At 46.1% G+C, this 23,768-nt stretch overlaps 1 protein-coding gene across 1 annotated transcript in view; it reads right to left on the reverse strand.

Annotated features, from left to right (window-relative positions):
* Positions 1-20,274, reverse strand: part of IGLON5 (IgLON family member 5) — a 509,821-nt gene extending 489,547 nt beyond the window's left edge. Inside the window, exon 1 of the mRNA XM_040327264.1 lies at positions 19,905-20,274. Within this exon, the coding sequence (XP_040183198.1) occupies positions 19,905-19,968 (64 nt within the window). The 5' untranslated portion in view covers positions 19,969-20,274. The remainder of the gene's footprint in view (positions 1-19,904) is intronic.
* Positions 20,275-23,768: the final 3,494 nt, after the last annotated feature.

Genomic DNA, 23,768 nt, shown 5'->3' on the forward strand with positions numbered 1-23,768 from the left:
CAAGAGACTTGAAATAGACCCCACAAAAATTGGTCTCTGCAGGATACATGTAAATGTATACCAGCAGGGGATACATGCAATTTGAGTTCAGGCCCTGTTCAGCAATGAGCCAATCACACAAACTGGAAACACAATTTGTGCCCACTGCTGAGGCATGTTGGCCTGCTCAATCCAATAAAGACTGTTAGTAGAGCAATGACAGTTTTACAGCAAGGCTCAACCAAGACAAATAAACCACATGGTGATGCTGAAACACACGTTAATGATAATAAAACATGCTGAAAACATATCTGCTGATTATCCCTGGACACACCTGTGTGGTGAAGATGGAACACATCAGTTTGTTATGATGGAACACATTGATGGTGATCCTGGAACACATCTGCTGATGATCCCTGGATGCACCTGTGTGGTGATGATGGAACACATCTGTTTGTGATGATGGAATATACTGATGGTTATCCTAACACATCTTCTGATGATCCCTGGACACACTTGCGTGGTGATGATGGAACACATCTGTATGTGATGATGGAACACATTGATGGTGATCCATGGACAACTTCTGCTGATGATTTCTAGACACCCCCGTGTGGTCATGATGGAACACATCTGTTTGTGATGATGGAACACATTGATGGTGATCCTGGACAACTTCTGCTGATTATCTCTAGACACCCCGTGTGGTGATGATGGAACACATCTGTATGTGATGATGGAACACACTGATGGTGATCCTGGAATGCATCTGTTGATGATTCCTGGACATACTTGTGTAGTGATGATGGAACACATCTGTTTGTGATGATCTAACACACTAATATTGATCCTAGAACACATCTGCTGATGATCCCTGGACACACCTGTGTGGCGATGATGGAACACATCTGTATGTGATGATGAAACACACTGATGGTGATCCTGGAATGCATCTGTTGATTCCTGGACACACTTGTGTAGTGATGATGGAATACATCTGTTTGTGATGATCTAACACACTAATAATGATCCTAGAACACATCAGCTGATGATCCCTGGACAAACCTGTGTGGCGATGATGGAACACATCTGTATGTGATGATACAGATGGCGATTCAGTTCGCATGTGCCGCGCTATATAAGTTTTTCATTCATTCATTCATTCACACCTGTGTGGCGTTGATGGAACACATCTGTATGTGATGATGGAATACACTGATGGTGATCCTGAAACACATCTGCTGATGACTCCTGGACACACCTTCATAATGATAATGGAATACATCTGTTTGGATGAAGGAACACACTGATGGTGATCCTGGAACACATCTGCTGATGACTCCTGGACACACCTTCATGATGATAACGGAACACATCTGTTTGGATGAAGGAACACACTGATGGTGATCCTGGAACACGCCTACTGCTGATACCAGAACACTGGCTGTGACTTAACAGAAAGTATCTGAAGAAGGATCTTCATTGCACGATCACCAGGTATCATTTTAGTGAAAGCTGCAAATTTATAAAGATCAAAAACAACTCTTTTTTTCATGAAATGGATTTCCGGTGACTGGGTTTAGATCTACTTTCATTTATACGGGATGGTTTTTACTCATCGCATGATTGTAAGCCAATAGGATCAGCTGACCCGCCCTGGTCTTTACCCTTAATGTCAAGTACACAATGCATTAACAAACTCTTATTCCCGGCACCAATCTGAAACATTGTAATCCACGCTTTAATTTGCTTTTACATCGCTAACACGATGGAATGCAACAAAGTAGCACAGGATTCATCCTAATCTTGTCTTTGACCACTTAATCCGGCACATCACAATGGTACAAGCACTTTGTAGATTTTGTGGCGGCTATTACCAATTACCCTCCCCCCCTCCGCCCAGCCTATCCGAATACATTACAAATCTTACATCCCAGAAGGATTTGCGCAGTTCATTCGTCACTCAGATAGATGACAAGCTTTTGGCGCAGGTACCTCTAGGTGTTTCTCTATGTTCTAAATCTGTCCTCTGTCTCGCTCCGATGACTCAGATTACCGGCTATGAAGTGTGCCGGTACTTTTCAATAATAGGATCATCATCATTTCTCCAATCATAAGGCCTCTCCTGTCCTGACTTTACGACTTTACTCTGATGTCACAAAATGGAAGGGAGAGGCAAGGTAGTCCATTAAGAAAGAAGATCCTGGCATTCATCAAATTGCAGCATAAGAAGTGTTACTGAAGACATGCTAAAACGACACACAGGGACCACTTTATCATACCTTAGGGGCCACACTCACACTTAGCATTTTGTTTTGGAAAATGCGCTGCAAACGCTCATAGCACCTGCGCTGCCATTAACAATTAACCCAAAAGCGGTTAGCAGACGCATGTTTTCCCGTGCATTCTGTTGCACCGTAGAACTTCACAAGAAGAGAACGACTTTACTCTGATGTCATTAAATGTAAGGCAGAAGAAGCAAGATAGTCTATTCGAAAAAGTTCTTTGGGCTGACCCACATTTATCAAATTGTAGCACCACATAAGTGTTAAAGGGGTTGTAAAGGAAAAAAAATGTTTTCATAATAAGCATCCTTTACCTGCAGACATTCCTTTTTTCACTTCCTCATTGTTTGTTTTTGCTCAGAAATTGCTCTATTTCTTCTCAGTTCTGTTTACTTCCTGCTTGTCTGATTTTACTGACCACCGTGACGGGAGGCTTTACTGCGGTGGTCAGTATTGTGCTCGCCCCCTCCTGGGAACTACATCTGTGTTGCAGGACACTCTCTACGTGTTAGAGACTTCAAGGAGGTGTGAATTATTGGGCGTGCCGCAATGCATAATGGGAAATGTAGTTCTTACATGAACGAGCGATGCAAACCAGGAAGTGAATGAGAGAACAGAAACTAGAATGTCGGAGGTGATATAGATGAAGGAATTTAATAGGTATTTACTCGTTTTTTTAACAGAATCATTCCACTATTCTGTCTGTCTACCTTGCAGACATTAGTGACCCTTTAACCACTTAAGACCCTGACCTTTAGGCAGGTAAAGGACCCGGCCAGTTTTTGCGATTCGGCACTGTGTCGCTTTAACTGACAATTGCGTGGTCGTCTGACGTGGCTCCCAAACAAAATTGGCGTCCTTTTTTCCCCACAAATAGAGCTTTCTTTTGGTGGTATTTGATCACCTCTGCGGTTTTTATTTTTTGCGCTATAAACAAAAATAGAGCGACAATTTTGAAAAAAATGCAATATTTTTTCCTTTTTGCTATAATAAATATCCCCCAAAAAAATATATATAAAAAAAAGTTTTCCTCAGTTTAGGTCGATACGTATTCTTCTACCTATTTTTGGTAAAAAAAAAATCGCAATAAGCGTTTATCGATTGGTTTGCGGAAAATTTATAGCATTTACAAAATAGGGGATAGTTTTATTTCATTTTTATCGAAATTTTTTTTTTTACTACTAATGGCGGCGATCAGCGTTTTTTTCGTGACTGCGACATTATGGCGGACACGTCGGACAATTTTGACACATTTTTGGGACCATTGTCATTTTCACAGCAAAAAATGCATTAAAAATGCATTGTTTACTGTGAAAATGACAGTTGCAGTTTGGGAGTTAACCACTAGGGGGCGCTGAAGGGGTTAAGTGTGACCTCATATGTGTTTCTAACTGTAGGGGGGCGGGGCTGGACGTGTGACGTCATTGATCGTGTTTCCCTATATCAGGGAACACACGATCAATGACGGCGCCACAGTGAAGAACGGGGAAGCTGTGTTTACACACAGCTCTCCCTGTTCTTCAGCTCCTGTGACCGATCGTGGGACTCCAGCGGCGATCGGTCACGGAGCTTCGGACCGGGTCGCGGGCGCGCGCCTGTGATTTACGGCTGGGCACTTAAAGAGGACGTACAGGTACGTGCTTGCCTTGTGCCCAGCCGTGCCATTCTGCCAACGTATATCTGCAGGAGGCGGTCCTTAAGTGGTTAAATATAACGGCAGGCATGATAAAATGGCACACAGTGATACTGGTTGAGAGGCCACATTAGCATGCCTTGTGTATCTAAACCCAAGAACAAAAAAATAGTACTTTAGCAGCAAGACACTTCCTGTCCTAAGGTGACAACGCTGACTCGCTGTATTGTATCTAGGAAGGAGATTGTCACCCCCCAAGGCAGGAAATGTGTTAGAACTATGAACACTTTTCTCCAAAACATAAGGGGGGGAGTTCTGTAGTTCACAAGCAGAGAAGGACTTTACTCCAATGTCTGAATATCCCTCAGGACCCTTATTGCACCAGCAGGGGTGCTATACAGCCAGCCAGACTAGCCTTAAGGTCAGCATGATGGTGGAGCGCCCCCACCTGTACACCAATAAGAACTGATACTACACTTGACCTCAGCCAAAGGGCCGACAACCCTCCCTTTCTCCATCCAGTTCTAGTTATCTCTAGTTCAAGCTCACTTCACATTGCCTTAAATGCTACTGCAACTTAATGAATCAAGGCCGTTGTTTTAGAAGATGAAAGAAATCTGACAAACTATTTTAATCTGTACTTTGCTGCAGTTCACTAATTAGATAAAATAATATGTTATTACAGAGTCTGTCAATGATCAGACTATTTAAAAATGTAACTTTAAAGACTAATTTTAATCTGCTTATATTTTACCTTCCCTGGTTCCTCCTTTCCCCTCTCATTACCATGATAATAACTTCTTTTTCATTACTTACTTTATTTTAGATTCATATTGTTCCCTCACTGGGTTTCTGAACTCCTCTATGCAATGCCTGCAGATCATGGCTGGTGGGAGTCTGAAGGAATGGATGTTGCGTTGAAATGAAATCCAGTGAATGAAAAAGGGCGGGCTCAGGGACAGTTATGCCGCGTACACACGATCAGAAATTCCACCAGCAAAAGTCCGATGTGAGCTTTTGAACGGATATTCCGACCGTGTGTAGGCTCCATCGGACTTTTGCTGTCGGAAATTCCGCCAACAAAAGATTGAGAGCTGGTTCTCAATTTTTCAGACGGGAAGAATTCCGATCGGAAATTCCAATCGTCTGTAGCAAATCCGATGCGCAAAATTCCGACGCATGCTCCGAAACAATTTAACGCATGCACGGAAGCATTGAACTTCATTTTCTCGGCTCGTCCTACTGTTGTACGTCACCGCGTTCTTGACGGTCGAAATCTCAGAGAACTTTTGTGTGACCGTGTGTATGCAAGCCAAGCTTGAGCGGAATTCAGTCGGACAAAACATTCAATGTTTTACAGACGGAAAATCCAATCGTGTGTACGGGGCATTAGACTGGCTGAGCGTCCTCTATCCGGGAAATTAGGTGGGTTCTATCTTAATTGATTCTAATACATACTGTGAGGAGCACCATTCCTTGGTTCCATCCATTACCCACCTCCGAGCACCATTCCTTGGTTCCATCCATTACCCACCTCCGAGCACCATTCCTTGGTTCCCTCCATTACCCACCTCCGAGCACCATTCCTTGGTTCCATCCATTACCCACCTCCGAGCACCATTCCTTGGTTCCCTCCATTACCCACCTCTGAGCACCATTCCTTGGTTCCCTCCATTACCCACCTCCATGCACCATTCCTTGGTTCCATCCATTACCCACCTCTGAGCACCATTCCTTGGTTCCCTCCATTACCCACCTCCATGCACCATTCCTTGGTTCCATCCCCTACCCACCTCGGAGCACCATTCCTTTGTTCCATCCATTACCCACCTCAGAGCACCATTCCTTGGTTCCATCCATTACCCACCTCTGAGCACCATTCCTTGGTTCCATCCCCTACCCACCTCTGAGCACCATTCCTTGGTTCCATCCATTACCCACCTCTGAGCACCATTCCTTGGTTCCATCCATTACCCACCTCGGAGCACCATTCCTTGGTTCCATCCATTACCCACCTCCGAGTACCATTCCTTGGTTCCATCCATTACCCACCTCTGAGCACCATTCCTTGGTTCCATCCATTACCCACCACAGAGTACCATTCCTTGGTTCCATCCATTACCCACCTTGGAGCACCATACTTGGTTCCATCCATTACCCACCTCTGAGCACCATTACTTGGTTCCATCCATTACCCACCTCCGAGCACCATTCCTTGGTTCCATCTCCTACCCACCTCCGAGCACCATTCCTTGGTTCCATCCCTTACCCACCTCCGAGCACCATTCCTTGGTTCCATCTCCTACCCATCTCGGAGCACCATTCCTTGGTTCCATCCCCTACCCACCTCCATGCACCATTCCTTGGTTCCATCCCCTACCCACCTCCGAGCACCATTCCTTGGTTCCATCCCCTACCCACCTCGGAGCACCATTCCTTAATTCCATCTCCTACCCATCTCGGAGCACCATTCCTTGGTTCCACCCCCTACCCACCTCCATGCACCTGTCCTTCGTTCCATCCCCTACCCACCTCCTGACCACCATTCCTTGGTTCCATGTCCTATCCACCTACTGAGCCCCATTTCTTGGTTCTTGCATACATTCAGTGCTGGAGGTGCCAGAACTGAATTTCCCCGCCGAAAACCCCCCCAAATCCTTAACCAAGCTTTAAAGCCCTGTTCACATATTAGGTAGCATGGAACATGCGATTTTTGTTGCGTGATTGTTGCTTAGCGCAATTTTTAGATAAGAACTTTGTCGTGATCACCGCACGACAATTGTGGCAGGAACACACCGCGTTTTGGGGGGCCATTAAGAATAATGGAAACCCAAGCGCATGTTGCGCGTTTTGCCACGATTTTGAATCATAGTCGGAATCTGCAAATTTGCAGATCCAGATTGTGTAATGTGAATGGATAATGGTAATAGATGTTCTTCTGGCTCCTAGATGATGCTACCCTAAAGTATTAGGCTGAATTCACAACTGTGCGTTTTGGTGCACGCTTCAGAAACGCATTGCAATCACAGGTCGCGATTGCTGTGCCAATAATTGTTAATTGAACCCCAAGCGCGGGTAGCAGATGCGCATTTTCAGTGTGACAAAACGCGCTACAAACAGGCCAAAACGTGCACTGAAAAAAACGATGGCTGAAAAGGCCGTGGAGCTGCTTTGGTGTGTTTGTTGAACGGAGGGCAGCCAATTCAAGTGAATGGACTTCCATAGGCACAATGCACATCAACACGTAAAATGTGCAAATAAAAACGTTGAATTGTCAAGCGGGAAGCGAGTACAGATGATGGTATTTATTTCTCTTTATTTTTTCCTGCGTTTTCTTCCATTAAATCAGCATAATTTCATGTCAAAGGTTTTGTACTGACGAATGATGTTGGTAGGCGGTAATTGCTCGGATCAACAGCCCTGCAACTGTGCGCTGCACAACTCTGAATTGGAAACACGATCTTTCCTTTTCCCTGTGTGGTGTCATTAAATCTGGGTAGTTTCTTGTCTAAGGGTCACCATACTCAATACAATCTGACCGTACAATCAAGTGTCCTGTAGGGCTCCTTCACATGTGACATTGTGGGGGCGGTAAAACCCCATGGTTGAGCCGTAATGTTACTGCCCTCCCAACTGCTACCACCTTTAGCTGCAGAGTCGGTGGGTGGGGATGTACACATGCCATGTCCATAATGCTTTGACGCTGGAATTATACCCCCTGATGTTTTGGCGGATGTAGCAAATGCGATCCATTCAAGTGAACAGGGCCGCTCTACCAGCACCCAGAAACTGCATGTAATGCCAGGGGTTGTAGCACACTAGTGCGGGAATCAATGGGTTAAAGCTGATACAACTGTGAGTTACAATCACATTTTAACCCCTTCACGACTGCCTAATACATATGTGTGGCAGCAAAACGGTGAGCATTAACACCCACATGCCGCACATATGTTTCGCTGGGGGGCCAATGTTTCTATGCTGAGAGCGCGCTCACTGCATCCCCCCCAACACAGAGACTGAGCTGTCGCGTTTCCGAGCTTTGTTCAGGGTCCCGTTAACAGCTAATGGCAGTGCAAGTGTGACGGATGTTTTTGCTTTTTCTGTGAGCAAGCATAGAAACATGCATTTCTGTGCGCGTTCCCAAAATGTGCGCATGTGAGTGGGGCCTTAGATTTACCAAAACTAGGACAAACCTAAGCAATCCAATTAATTGGTATCAAATTGGTCAGTGGTGGTCGCTCATACGGGGTACAGGGGCGCCACTCCCCAATCCATGCGCTCGGCCCCTAATCTACATGCAGGGAGCCGGATGCATGGATTTCAATGTTTTTTTTTTCTAAGCACATGATTAGAGCCTGAGCCTCAGTTGTGTGACAATAGCAAATTCATATTTGCTAATGACTTCCTGTTTCCCCCCCCAGCTAATCCGGAAGCGGGTCCTGAGACAAGATTGCCTGCGAGTCCTAAGTCCTTATTGGCCGGGAGGATAAGTGACTGCCGGGACTCGGGAGGAGACTCGGGGGGAAGCCGCTGAAGCCGCAACCTGGATGGGGTAAGTGTGGGACTGGCGGGGGCCCGGAGGGCGACGGGCGAGCGAAGCGGCAATTGATTGAGCAATGGGGGGAGGTGGTAATCGGTAAAGCACTGAGGGTGGGGGGTGGTTGGTTGGCTTGGGGGTGGTTGGCTGGGGGGGCCCCCCCCCATCAAACTAAAGCACCAGCTGCCACTGAGATTGGTTATCACTTCAGTGGGATGCCCTATGCGTGTTTGTTCCCCAAAATAAACTCCTGCTCCTTTTTTAGGTGTCAAGCTTAGCGCAATTGTTAAACGTGCATTTTGCCGTGATTGCTGCCCGACAATTGTGGCAGAATCGTACCGCATTTGGGGTGCCATTATTAATGATGGCACCCATATTCATGTTGTGCGTTTTGCCACCATTTGGAATTGCGAGATTCTATCTGTGATTACAAATCGCCTAATATTGAAGGGGCCTTGCTGCATGATAATGCATTTCAAGTAGAAATCCCATTATTTCCCATGGGGCTGGTTCACAGCTAGGTGGGTGGCACAGGGGCTTAGTGGTCAGTCCTCCTGCCTTGTAGCAGTTGGCTCATTGGGTTAAGTACTGTACCAGCGATGGCACTACCTTCATGTTTGCAAAGGGTTTCCTTCAACCCTGCACCCCCCACAGATGTGTTGGAAGGTTGACTGGCTCCAGTTTAAATTGGCCCATCAGTCAGGGACGGTTATATATGTACAATGTGTGTAAAGTGCGGCATAAATTGTGGACGCCCTGGAAATGCCTGTAATAAATAAAGAATACGTCTAGGCTGAATAGCAAAGGGAACTCTATGGGCCCATTCACACCTACGCATGTGCTTACCCATTAGCATTTTGAAAGCTGTTTCTTATTATTTCTGAGACAGTATTAGGGATTCCTAATAGACACGCTCCAACTGTGATTCACGAAGCTTCAAAGGCTTGCAAAGTAACAGGTTTGTTTTAAAGAGACGCCGTCACCTTTCCATGCCAAAGACAGTGCATCTTGATAGCCCACTCCCCACCCATCACAATGACAGCGCCTCTTGATAGCCCACTCCCCACCCATCCCAATGAAAGCACCTCTTGATAGCACCTCTTGATAGCCCACTCCCCACCCATCCCAATGACAGCACCTCTTGATAGCCTACTCCCCACCAATTCCAATGACAGTGCCTCTTGATAGCCCACTCCCCACCCATCCCAATGACAGTGCCTCTTGATAGCCTACTCCCCACCAATTCCAATGACAGTGCCTCTTGATAGCCTACTCCCCACCCATTCCAATGACAGTGCCTCTTGATAGCCCACTCCCCACCCATCCTAATGACAGCACCTCTTGATAGCCTACTCCCCACCCATTCCAATGACAGTGCCTCTTGATAGCCCACTCCCCACCCATTCCAATGACAGCACCTCTTGATAGCCCACTTCCCACCCATCCCAATGACAGCGCCTCTTGATAGCCCACTCCCCACCCATCACAATGACAGCACCTCTTGCTAGCCCACTCTCCACCCATTCCAATGACAGCACCTCTTGATAGCCCACTTCCCACCCATCCCAAAGACAGCGCCTCTTGATAGCCCACTCCCCACCCATCCCAATGACAGCGCCTCTTGATAGCCCACTCCCCACCCATCACAATGACAGCACCTCTTGATAGCCCACTCCCCACCCATCCCAATGACAGTGCCTCTTGATAGCCCACTCCCCACCCATCACAATGACAGCACCTCTTGATAGCCCACTCCCCACCCATTCCAATGACAGCACCTCTTGATAGCCTACTCCCCACCAATTCCAATGACAGCACCTCTTGATAGCCCACTCCCCACCCATCCCAACGACAGTGCCTCTTGATAGCCCACTCCCCACCTATCACAATGACAGCGCCTCTTGATAGCCCACTCCCCACCCATTCCAATGACAGCACCTCTTGATAGCCCACTCCCCACCCATCCTAATGACAGTGCCTCTTGATAGCCCACTCCCCACCCATCCCAACGACAGTGCCTCTTGATAGCCCACTCCCCACCCATCACAATGACAGTGCCTCTTGATAGCCCACTTCCCACCCATCCCAATGACAGCGCCTCTTGATAGCCCACTCTCCACCCATCACAATGACAGCGCCTCTTGATAGCCCACTCCCCACCCATTCCAATGACAGCACCTCTTGATAGCCCACTCCCCACCCATCCCAATGACAGTGCATCTTGATAGCCCACTCCCCACCCATCCCAATGACAGTGCCTCTTGATAGCCCACTCCCCACCCATCCCAACGACAGTGCCTCTTGATAGCCCACTCCCCACCCATCCCAACGACAGTGCCTCTTGATAGCCCACTCCCCACCCATCCCAATGACAGTGCCTCTTGATAGCCCACTCCCCACCCATCACAATGACAGCACCTCTTGATAGCCCACTCCCCACCCATCCCAACGACAGTGCCTCTTGATAGCCCACTCCCCACCCATCCCAATGACAGTGCCTCTTGATAGCCCACTCCCCACCCATCACAATGACAGCACCTCTTGATAGCCCACGCCCCACCCATCCCAATGACAGTGCCTCTTGATAGCCCGTTCCCCACTGATACCAATGACAGCACCTCTTTTATGGGGTCAGATACGCCTCACAAGGTATCATTTTTCACACAGAACAAGAACTCGGCAGTCAGATGGTTTAATACTCCTCATCGTACGATGGGTCTGAAAAACCGTCGAGAATTCGTGAAAGAGGGGAATCATGCGTCAAATTGTCTCAAAAATGTTGCAAACTTTGGCAGGTTATCTATTATGTCGCGCCACCTACTGCCTGGTGCACTTATGCGCTTACAAGTTTTTCAATATTTTGTACAAATTGCAAAATGTTCCCGTAAAACGTCACAAATAAGCATTGTTCACAATTTACAGTCCACTGACAGCCTGCCTCAATGATAACATATAGCCACTCATGGTTATACACATGCAGTGTCCACAATGCAGCTGGCAAAACTTAAACTGTCGTTTTCAGTGGGCGGTGCCACTGCTGAATGCAACTAGTTCAGGTAAATGGGACTGCAACGCTTTGGATTGCGGCATGGTAGTGTTACAAATATCGGGTGGTGAGGAGGCGACATATCACATGTCAAACACCTCTGAACAGCTGTACAAGCGTCGAGTGTGGATCACTATTCAGAGGAGCAGCGCCCCTTTTTTTTTCTTGTTTTGTACTGTTTAAAACACGCCCTAGGGTGCCATGTATTTCACGAAGGACATGACATCTTACAGCATAAGGCCTTTCATTCAAAATAAGCCCCCCAGCTGAAACTGAGTTTATTTAACCCTTACCATGGCATTTCACTCAAACCATCCTTGGTTGATATCGAGAGGGTCCCGAATACCTCATGATGCTGTGTGTCTGATTCTGGACAGGTCCCCAGCAGGGAGAGGGTTACCCCCCCCCCCCCCCAAGCTAAATACATTTAGTTCCGACACCCAGCAACAGGCTCCAATGTCCTGGTCAGCATATAATTGTTCAATAAGTATAGTTCAACCCAGAACTGGAGCATCACTCCATAATTTTAAAGCATATCTCCACTTTTGTTGAAATAAAAACAAACTGTGTTGACCTGATGGGGCCCAAGGAAATAGAATTTAAGCTCTGGTAAGCAAGGCCTGGGTCCAGTACAACAACACCAGTGGTACTGCCTTATCAGCAGCCCTGGGCACTGGTACCTGAGGGAGGTCATGTTCTGCTTGCACATCTCACCAGCTTGGGATCCTAGAGTAATTTAGATCTGTCGGCAGTCGTGGCTCATCAATTGGGGGCGCCTGGGCGCTGCCCCCTCTCTCCACGCCACCCCCTATATGCAATGGATAGATTCATGTATAGTACGAATCTATCCACGGCCGCTGCGGCCACCCCCTATTCATGCGTCTGGCCCCTTTCAGGGAACCAGGTGCATGAATTACAGCGGCCATTTTTTTTTAAGCACCTGATTAGAACCAATAGCTCTAATAGGCTTCAAAATAGAGTGGGATCGGGTTGCAGAGAATGCGCTCTGATTCCACCCAGGTGTGTTACAACAGCAAATTATTATTCGCTGTTGAAACACTGATCCTCAATCTGGCCAATCAGAAACAGATGTGAGACCCGATTGGCTGAAAAGAGAAGACTCCCGATTGGCCACCGAGGCGGAGGGAGGAAACGAAAGCCGCCGCCACCATCATGATTCATCCGAACATTTTTCCATCGGCTGCCACTGCCTGTCCGTATCTTTAGAAATCCTGCCAAGAAGAAGACACCTCAACATAATTTGTAGGAAAGCCTCCTATGAGTACTCCTCTTAATCTAATTCACTATTTCTTTTTCCTGATACCCCCCATTTTTAAGACCACCTGCCTGTCCAGTGGTAGTGGGCCATAATGGCACTCTCACACAAAATGAATATTTGACTGAGATATCTGTTTACAGACTTGGAACCCATGGGAGGTCAGATTGTGTGCTAATCTCAGCAACCTAGGCCCCTTAAAGCGGAGGTTCATCCTAAATTTCAACTGTCTCTTAATGAAACCACTACCCATCGTCTATGCACAATCCGTTGTTTTGTTTTTTTAACTCAGAATCTTTACCTTTCTAATGCAGCCTTCAGTGTTGTGTCAGTCATCCTTTCCCCGCAGGAGTGGGCGTTTATTATCTTTTCCCCACAAGCGCAATGTCTCCTGGGAGTGAGTGATGAGAATCCCAGGAGACGCGCTGTACTGTACACCCGCGATATCTCGCGGGTCACGTGACTCGGCAAGCAAAAAAAAGGTGGATGTCGTCACAACGAGGCGTGACCTCAGTACGCCGGCCGTTGTGATGGCAACTGTGCAGTGTTGACGGTGACGCTCGCCGTCAGCACTGCACATGAGCGGTATAGAGCGGTAAATGCTGGGACGTCAGCATTCACCGTATCCCGGAAGGAACTCCTGGTGGGCTTCAGAGTGCCCACAATCAAGATGGAAACATCCATTTATGAATTATCTAAAATATCTTTGCGGGACAAAGATAATCGTGGCGGCTAGGAAATTAGGACACATTAGGAGCAGATTACTACAGGTAAGAGCGACAGAGCGATGTAAAATAAAAATACCTGCGGAACCCCCGCTTTAATGTAGACCTGTCAGCACTGTTCAACTTTTACATAGGAGAAGCCCTTTGAAACAGGTAACAACCTGATTAAGGTCAGATCATGCATGCACATTTCCCCAACCTGGGAAGTCCATCTTCCGGCGTAACGTATCTCCGATACGTTACGCCGCTTTAACTTTGGGCGCAAGTTCTGTATTCAGAAAGAACTTGCGCCCTTAGTTACGGTGGCGTAACGTATGTGTTGCGGCGTAAGGCCGCCTAATTCAAATGGGAAAGTTGGGGGCGTGTTGTATCTAACTTTTACTTGACCCCGCGTTTTTGACGTTTTTTTTGACCGGCGCATGCGCCGTCCGTAAAATATCCCAGTGTGCATTGTGCCAAAGTACGCCGCAAGGACGTATTGGATTCAACGTGAACGTAAATGATGTCCAGCCCTATTCGCGAACGACGTAACATTTTCAAAACTCGGCGCGGGAACGACGGCCATACTTAACATTAGCTACGCCTCATATTGCAGGGGTAACTATACGTAGAAAAATGCCTAACGTAAACGACGTAAAAAAAAGGGCCGGTGGGACGTACGTTTCTGAATCGGCGTAAATACCAAATTAGCATATTCCTTGCGTAACTATATGGAAGCGCCACCTAGCGGCCAGCGTGATTATGCAGCCTAAGATACGACGGTGTAAGACACTTACACCGGTCGGATCTTAGGGATATCTATGCGTAACTGATTCTCTGAATCAGGCGCATAGATACGACTGACCGCACTCAGAGATACGACGGCGTATCAGGAGATACGCCGTCGTATCTCTTTTCTGAATCCGGCCCCAGGTGTCCGTTTAAATTGACTTGCAGCACTTTTCAACTTTTAAAAAGCAGCAGTCCTCCGAAAGAGGAGACAACTCAACATAATAGCCAGAAACCCTCCTGTGAGTACCTCTCTGAAACTAGTTTCACTTTTTATTTGCTGATCTACTTGACTTCTGGGGAAATATTTTAATGACTTTTTGACTAATGACCAGTGACTAATAGCCATATGTCTGCCCAATGGTAGAGTCCCCAGTGGCCCATTACGGCAATCTCATTGGACAAGAGGATGGCAGTTGATGGGGCTTCGCCCTGAAGTCAGGAAGGCCATGCTCCAGTAACAAAGTGAAACTAATTTCGGAGATGCGCACAGAGTGGAGTTTTCTATTAGAGGTAATGATGTGATAGGACTTAGACCGGACTTTTTTTTATCTTACAATACAATGGGGTCGATTTACTAAAGCTGGAGAGGGCAAAATCTGGTGCAGCTCTGCATGGTAGCTTCTAACTTCAGCTTGTTCAGTTTAAAGGGGTTGTAAAGATAAAACATTTTTTTTTCCTAAATAGCTTCCTTTATCCTTCCATTTTGCTTTTAAATGTCCTTATTTCTTCTGAGAAATCCTCACTTCCTGTTCTTCTGTCTGTAACTCCACACAGTAATGCAAGGCTTTCTCCCTGGTGTGGAGTGTAATGCTCGCCCCCTTCCTTGGACTACTGGAGAGTCAGGACACTCTCTACGTTGCAGATAGAGAAAGGAGCTGTGTGTTAGTGGGCGTCCTGACTCTCCTGTAGTCCAAGGGAGGGGGCGAGCACGACACTCCACACCAGGGAGAAAGCCTTGCATTACTGTGTGGAGTTACAGACAGAAGAACAGGAAGTGAGGATTTCTCAGAAGAAATAAGGACATTTAAAAGCAAAATGGAAGGATGAGGTAAGTGAAGGAGGACTGCACTATGGTAAAGGAAGCTATTTATGGAAAAAAATTGTACCTTTACAACCCCTTTAAGCTTTGACAAAAAAAAATGGAAGCTGATTGGTTTCTATGCAGAGCTGCACCAGATATTGCACTCTCCAGATTTAGTAAATCAACCCCAATGCATAGCGGGTAATTCACACTGATTTGCGTTAAAATTTATGAAAAATCCATGTATATTTCCATCCATTTTAGTCGCATTTTAACACACGCTGACGTCAGTTGACATACATTTTGAGGTCAGTTGACATACATTTTGACGTCCGTTGACATACATTTTGGCGTCCGTTGACATACATTTTGGCGTCCGTTGACATACATTTTGGCGTCCGTTGACATACATTTTGCCGTCAGTTGACATACATTTTGACGTCAGTTGACATACATTTTGACGTCAGTTGACATACATTTTGGCGTCCGTTGACATACATTTTGGCGTCCGTTGACATACATTTTGACGTCCGTTGACATACATTTTGGCGTCCGTTGACATACATTTTGACGTCCGTTGACATACATTTTGGCGTCCGTTGACATACATTTTGGCGTCCGTTGACATACATTTTGGCGTCCGTTGACATACATTTTGACGTCAGTTGACATACATTTTGAGGTCCATTGACATGCATGCACATCATTATGGTGTGAATAGGACACATTGGAAATGATTGTTTTTCAGATGATCGTAATGCTTTAAATCCTTGTTTCTGCAGCTTGTATTCATATATCTACATTATCCATGTCTGCTCATTCCATATGTAACCCATGCTTCCCGGCATCACAGTGAATGTGCTTTACTGCTCCTATTGCTCAGCTCCAGTCTATCAGTCTGCTCTGGCTCATTGAATACAATAAGTTCTCAAAGTGTCTCCCAGTAGGTGTTTAGCAGAGATGCTGGCTCTACTGCCTAAAGAAAGATCCGCTGGTGGAAGACTCTTTAAATCACCGGATGCCGTGCCCATAATGACGGAATCTGCTGCTGTTACAGAAAAGAGATCAGCACCATCACAGAAAGATTCCCTATCAAGCTGAAAAATTCCCACACATGACGTCATAAGTGCTCATTATAGGGGGAGGAGGGGCTGAGCCATTCCTGACCACCCAATGAAACACAGGCATGAAACCATAAAACAGCAAATAGAATGTGAACATTGCTTTAAAAATTACTTTCGGATAAAAAATGACAAATCGAGAATTCCGAAACGATGGCAGCTGTGTGGAGGAAAAATGGTCTTTGATGACCCCCCCTCCTGAAAATATTATTAGCCTGGCTGTCTCGGGCTTCCATGGATTCTGATCTGGTGATGGAACTCCTGACCTGCATCTTTGGTCGTTGACTCATGAATCTGCTGGATCAGCCAGGCAACTAGCATCTTCAGAAGGAGAGGTCAGCCATGGCTGCCACTATCAGCCTCTGAGCTCAGGTTTCCTTTAATTAAGCTAGCTGTAATGTCCTTTCCTTCCCCCTAATGACCTGAGTGACATCAATCAGTGCAGCTATTGCATTGCCTCAATATGATCTGCAGCGGTCAGAGCCAGCAGCCTGCAACCAGGCTCATTCATTTCAACTGTGAAACTCAAGTAACCAATCAGAAATCATCTCTCTGATGATAGGACTGACATCTCATTGGTTACTGTGGGTTGCTACACTTTGCACCTACCAAGGCTCTTATGCAATGCTCAGCAAGATGTGGGTGACTGGTGGGTACACGTACATGAAGAAGACGTATACCCTGGGGACACTGGAGAAGTTGTATTTTGTATTCAAATGTAACAAATCGTGTCAAGGATTATCTGAGGACCCCAACATCGATTTCACAGGGAGAAAAGTGCTATAGAAATATTACTATTATTATTTTTGCTTTATTATTATTATTATGATTATTATTATTATTTATTTTTATTATTTTTTATTATTTTGACAATTATTTTTATAGACACTTTATTATTATCATTATTATTAATAATAATAATAATAATAATAATTATTATTATTGTTATTATTAAAATTATTGTTGATATTTTTATTATTTTCACAATTGTTATTATTGCTACAGTATTTTATACTTACTACATTTCTTCTTATTGTCCTTCTTCTTATTTTTACTATTTTTTTTATTATTATTATTATTATTATTATTATTATTATTATAACAATTATTATTTTCACTATTTTTATTAATATTATTATAACAATTATTATTTTCACTATTTTTATTATTATTATAACAATTATTATTTTCACTATTTTTTTTATTATTATTATTATTATTATTATTATTATTATTATTATTATTATTATTATAACAATTATTCTTTTTACTATTTTTCTAGTTGCCACCATTCTTCATTTTGCCCTTCTTCTTCTTCCTATTTTCACTATGTTTATTAGTATTACAATTCTTGTTATTATTATTTCTTATTTCAAAACTACCAGTGATCAACGTGATCTATAAAGGGTTAAAACAAGCCCAACGAAGTATACATGGGAGGTCCCACAAAATATTTAAGTCTTTTCCAGTTTTGAGTCATCACCATCTGTTAAAAAAAAAATAAAAAAATAACCCCCCCCCCCACCAAAATCAATCCCCCCCCCTCCTTCTCCACCATCATCATCAGTAAATCTGGCGTTTAAAGGGTCAGGCCCTGCAGTTCTTCGAACTACGCAGAATTGCTGATCAACACGCAACATTTTATAATCACTTAGTATCCTCTGATTAACCCCTCGCTGTTGCAAATGAATGCCTTCCATATGCATGAAATCAGTTAAAGGATAAAAAAAAAAAATATATGAATCAGCCCCCCCAACATCAAATCCATCCAGATGCCAAGAGGCCATTGGAAACGCGTAGCCCTATGCAGGGGTGCACAGACACAACAAACACCAAACAAGCTGGATGGGAATGGGGCTGGATGTGTTGACATCCAAGCATGGGCTATAGGACCCTTTACTAAACAGGCCGTCCATTGTAGTCTACTCCATGTACAGGGTTGCAGAGACATCACTGTGAAAGCAGACAGCTGCAATAACTCAGTAGGATAGGGTAATGTATAGACACATATTGGAGTTGCAGATGGGAACTATACAGCTCTATAGATACGCCAGCCATTAATGTTCCCACTCCGGAACAGATGCTGTACACAGCAGGTCCTACATGCAGCTGCAATACATACATCCTATTAGGCATAACACCCCCCCCCCTTCCCCAATCCATCTCCTCTGTCCCCCCCATCTAGGGTCTCTTAGTGGGATCAAAGGTCAGCGCAGACCCTGCCTATTTGTCTTCTGTCTCATTGATCCAACAGCATGTCATCAACGCGGGGACTATGGAGGCATCGCATTAACCCTTGCACCGCCTGGGGCCAAGGTACAGATCTGCAGGGGAAGAGGATAATTAGAATGTCAAAGAAGAGAAGAGGAGGGGACGAGGGGGGGCTCAGTGATTGCAGAGGACCCCCCTTCCAAAGCCCCCCCCTAGTCCTTATGACTTCATTAATCCATGTCTTTTATTTTAACCTTTGACTTATGATCAAACTGGTACGTGAGCTCTCCAAAACGCTTGACCCCCCTCCCCTCCCCCTCCAACCGCCCTCCCCAAAAGAAGGTACTTGGCAGAGGCTGTGTTGGAATCCCTACTGAGGCATCCCGGTGTTCACTGCATCAACTCCTCTATGTAATGGACCACCAGACATCGACTTCTAAAACCCAACCATGTTATGGACCACCAGACATCGACTCCTCAAACCCAACCATGTTATGGACCACCAGACATCGACTCCTCAAACCCAACCATGTTATGGACCACCAGACATCGACTCCTCAAACCCAACCATGTTATGGACCACCAGACATCGACTCCTCAAACCCAACCATGTTATGGACCACCAGACATCGACTCCTCAAACCCAACCATGTTATGGACCACCAGACATCGACTCCTCAAACCCAACCATGTTATGGACCACCAGACATCGACACCTCAAACCCAACCATGTTATGGACCACCAGACATCGACTCCTCAAACCCAACCATGTTATGGACCACCAGACATGGACTCCTCAAACCCAACCATGTTATGGACCACCAGACATCGACTCCTCAAACCCAACCATGTTATGGACCACCAGACATCGACACCTCAAACCCAACCATGTTATGGACCACCAGACATCGACTCCTCAAACCCAACCATGTTATGGACCACCAGACATCGACTCCTCAAACCCAACCATGTTATGGACCACCAGACATCGACTCCTCAAACCCAACCATGTTATGGACCACCAGAGTACCAACACCCCCCCCCTCCCCCCCCCACACAATCATCACCCTCCTGCTCAACTTTCCAGCTAATGGCAAGAATTAAATATGAAAACAAAAATTAGGGTCCCCCCCCCCTCACCACCATCTGGAGATTTAACTACTGCCGGAAACTATTTCATTCACAAATCTAGGATGCCTGTGCCGGGGTCGTTGGACCGAGACAGGGGACGCCACGACGATAAATAAGCAACGCTGTACCAAAAGCACTACATAAGAAGGGTCATTAAAATGTGGTACCTTCTGTCAGCATCACCGTGACCGCCAGGCTGGTCAGGATCGCTCGCAGGACTGTCGTCTTCATTTTTATTCCGCTTCTCGCTGTTCTCCGGCTGTCCTTCTTCTGTTCCCTCCTTTATTTTCGCTCTCTCTCTTTCCTTTTTTTTTTATAATTCGCTCCTCGTTAACCCAATCCCCCCTCCCCTCCCTCAATGTTCCAGTACGGTCGCTCTCAGCGATGGGAAGCGGCGAAGGATGGAGGAGAGTGCAAAGCCTCCGTGCAGGGATTGATGGAGGAGGATGGAAGGAATTGTAGACTGGGAATCTGTATCAAGCCCCCCCCTTCCTTGCTCTCTCTCTCTCTCTCTCTCTTTTCCTCTGCCTCTCCTATTTTCCTCTCTCTCTCTCTCTCGCTCTGTGAAAGCCCCCTCCTCCTCCTTCGATTCCCCTTTCACCCCCCTCTAACACACACATACAAACAGACACACACACTCTTCCATTGCCTTCTGCAAACCATATGGGCTTTCTGACAGATGGAAGTTGAGTGGCAGGGCCGGGGAGCCAATCAGGGCTTGCGTCGGATGGGGGCTTGCCTCTCTGATGGCAGTTGGTGGAGCCAATGAGAAGGTGTTGAGGTTTTGGTTGGAAAAAAAAAAGAGAAAGGGAAGTATGATTTGGTGGGCTTCCTGAAGCTTTAACTTCATCCATCCACAAGGCTTTTGTTACTGCGGTACTGGAATGTGTAGGCTGCCCCTGGCCCCCTTCTCTCTCTCTCTCTCTCTCTCTCTCTCTCTCTCTTTCTCCCTCTCTCTTTCTCTCTCTCTTTTTCTCCTTTCCTCTCTCCTCAGCATCTCATCCCCTCTATCCCAATACTGGAAACACAGCAGTGCTTTGCCTTCGTCTGCCTAAAATGAAAAAAGGATGATTTCTGTATACGGATTGGAGTTTCAAAGAACAAAGTGAAATTTGTTCAATTGTAACGATAATAAAAAATAATACTATATGCTACTATTTGCTATACTATATACAGTGGGCCAGATCCACGTAGCGCTGCGCTTCTTTACGACCGGCGTAGAGTATCTCAGATACACTACGCCGCCGTTACTTACAGCGTATTTCCCGTATCCACAAAGAATTTGCGCCGTAAGTTACGGCGGCGTAGTCTAACTGTGTCGGCGTAAGGACGCGCAATTCAAATGGATGAGATGGGGGCGTGTTTTATGTTAATACGTCTTGACCCGACGTAAATGAAGTTTTTTCTAAAACGGCGCATGCGCCGTCCGTGGGGGTATTCCAGTGCGCATGCTCCAAATGAATCCGCAACAAGCCAATGCTTTAGACGTGAACATCATTCTACGCAAAGCCCTATTCGCGAACGTTTTACGCAAACGACGTACACAACGGAAAATCCGACGCTGGCCCGACGTCCATACTTAACATTGGCTACGCCTCATATAGCAGGGGTAACGTTACGCCGAAAAAAACCTTATGGAAACCACGTAAAAAAATGCGCCGGCCGGACGTACGTTTGTGGATTCGCGTATCTAGCTAATTTGCACACTCGACGCGGAAATCGTTACTTACAGCGTATTTCCCGTATCCACAAAGAATTTGCGCCGTAAGTTACGGCGGCGTAGTGTAACTGTGTAGGCGTAAGGGCGCGCAATTCAAATGGATGAGATGGGGGCGTGTTTTATGTTAATACGTCTTGACCCGACGTAAATGACGTTTTTTCTGAACGGCGTCCGTGGGGGTATCCCAGTGCTCATGCTCCAAATTAACCCGCAACAAGCCAATGCTTTCGACGTGAACGTCATTCTACGCAAAGCCCTGTTCGCGAATCTTTTACGCAAACGACGTTCACAACGGAAAATTCGACGCTGGCCTGACGTCCATACTTAACATTGGTTACGCCTCATATAGCAGGGGTAACGTTACGTCGAAAAAAGCCTTACGGAAACGACGTAAAAAAATGCGCCTGCCGGACGTACGTTTGTGGATTCGCGTATCTAGCTAATTTGCATACTCGACGCGGAAATCGACAGAAGCGCCACCTAGCGGCCAGCGTAAATATGCGCCTTAGATCCGACGGCGTACTAAGACGTACGGCAGATGGATCTAGCCCAGCTTCAGGCGTATCTTGTTTTGTGGATACAGAACAAAGATACGCCGGAGCAAACTAGAAGTTACGCGGCGTATCAATAGATACGCCAGCGTAACTGCTTTGTGGATCTGGGCCAATATATTTATATTTTATATATATATACACACACCGTTCAGCCAGAACTTTATGACTCTTGACAGCTTAACTCAATAACATTAAAATGGTTCTAAAGGTAAATTATATACACTATATTGTCAAAAGTATTGGGACGCCTGCCTTTACACGCACATGAACTTTAATGGCATCCCAGTCTTCGTCCGTAGGGTTCAATATTGAGTTGGCCCACTCTTTGCAGCTATAACAGCTTCAACTCTTCTTGGAAGGATGTCCACAAGGTTTAGGAGTGTGTCTATGGGAATGTTTGACCGTTCTTCCAGAAGTGCATTTGTGAGGTCAGGCACTGATGTGGATGAGAAGGCCTGGCTCACGTCTCCGCTCTAATTCATGCCGAATGTGTTCTATCGGGTTGAGGCCAGTGAAGTTCCTCCACCCCAAACTCGCTCATCCATGTCTTTATGGACCTTGCTTTGTGCTCTGGTCCAAATCATTTGGCGGAAGAGAGATTATGGTGGGGGGTTGTTTTTCAGGGGTTGGGTTTGGTCCCTTAATTCCAGTGAAGGGAACTCTTAAGGCGTCAGCATACCAATACATTTTGGACAATTTCATGCTCCCAACTTTATCGGAACAGTTTGGGGGTGGCCCCTTCCTTCCACAAAGCAAGGTCCATAAAGACTGGAAGTAAGGGGCCAAGCCCAACCCCTGAAAAACAACCCCACTCCATAATCCTCCCTCCACCAAATGATTTGGACCAGTGCACAGAGCAAGGTCCATAAAGACATGGATGAGTTTGGGGTGGAGGAATTTGCCTTGCCTGCACAGAGTCCTGACCTCAATCTAATAGAACACCTTTGGGATGAATTAGAGTGGAGAATGTGAGCCGATCGTGGGCAGGTGACAGGTAAAACGCGATCCTTCCTTGCCGACCCCCCGGAATCTGGACAGGAGGGGGCAGTGGGGGTGGAATTTAGTGGAACCAATTTCTCCTGCAGCAGCTGAAAGTAGGCTTCTCCTCCTCTCCCTCTCTCTGACATTCAACTGTCACAAGAGCAAAATACAGGGGATCGATACCAATATATGCCACCGCCGCCACCCCTTCTTTCCCTGTTCATCTTCTTTCTGCTGCCCAGGTCCCCCTTGCTCCCCCCCTATTGCAGGATGGATAGTGGTGAAGAGGCCGGTAAATATGTCACACATGCATATGTGGAGATTTGAGGTGCACACCCTAATGCAATAGGCTCCACACGCCTATGCCGAGAAGACACAGGCCCAGATTCTCAAAGGAGATACGACAGAGTATATCTCCAGATACGCCGTCGTATCTCTGAGTCTGAGCTGTCGTATCTATGCGCCTGATTCTTAGAATCAGTTACGCATAGATTTCTATTAGATCCGACCGGCGTAAGTCTCTTACGCCGTCGGATCTTAACTGCATATTTACGTTGGCCGCTAGGGGCGTGTACGCTGATTTACGCCTAGAAATATGTAAATCAGCTAGATACGCAAATTCACGAACGTACGCCCGGTCGACGCAGTACAGATACGCCGTTTATGTTAGGCTTTCCCCGGCGTAAATTTACCCCTGCTATATGAGGCGTACATGCGGCGTACCAATGTTAAGTATGGACGTCGTTCCCACGTCGAATTTTGAATATTTTACGTCG

This window comes from Rana temporaria, chromosome 10, assembly GCF_905171775.1.
Source record: "Rana temporaria chromosome 10, aRanTem1.1, whole genome shotgun sequence".
NCBI lineage: Eukaryota > Metazoa > Chordata > Amphibia > Anura > Ranidae > Rana > Rana temporaria.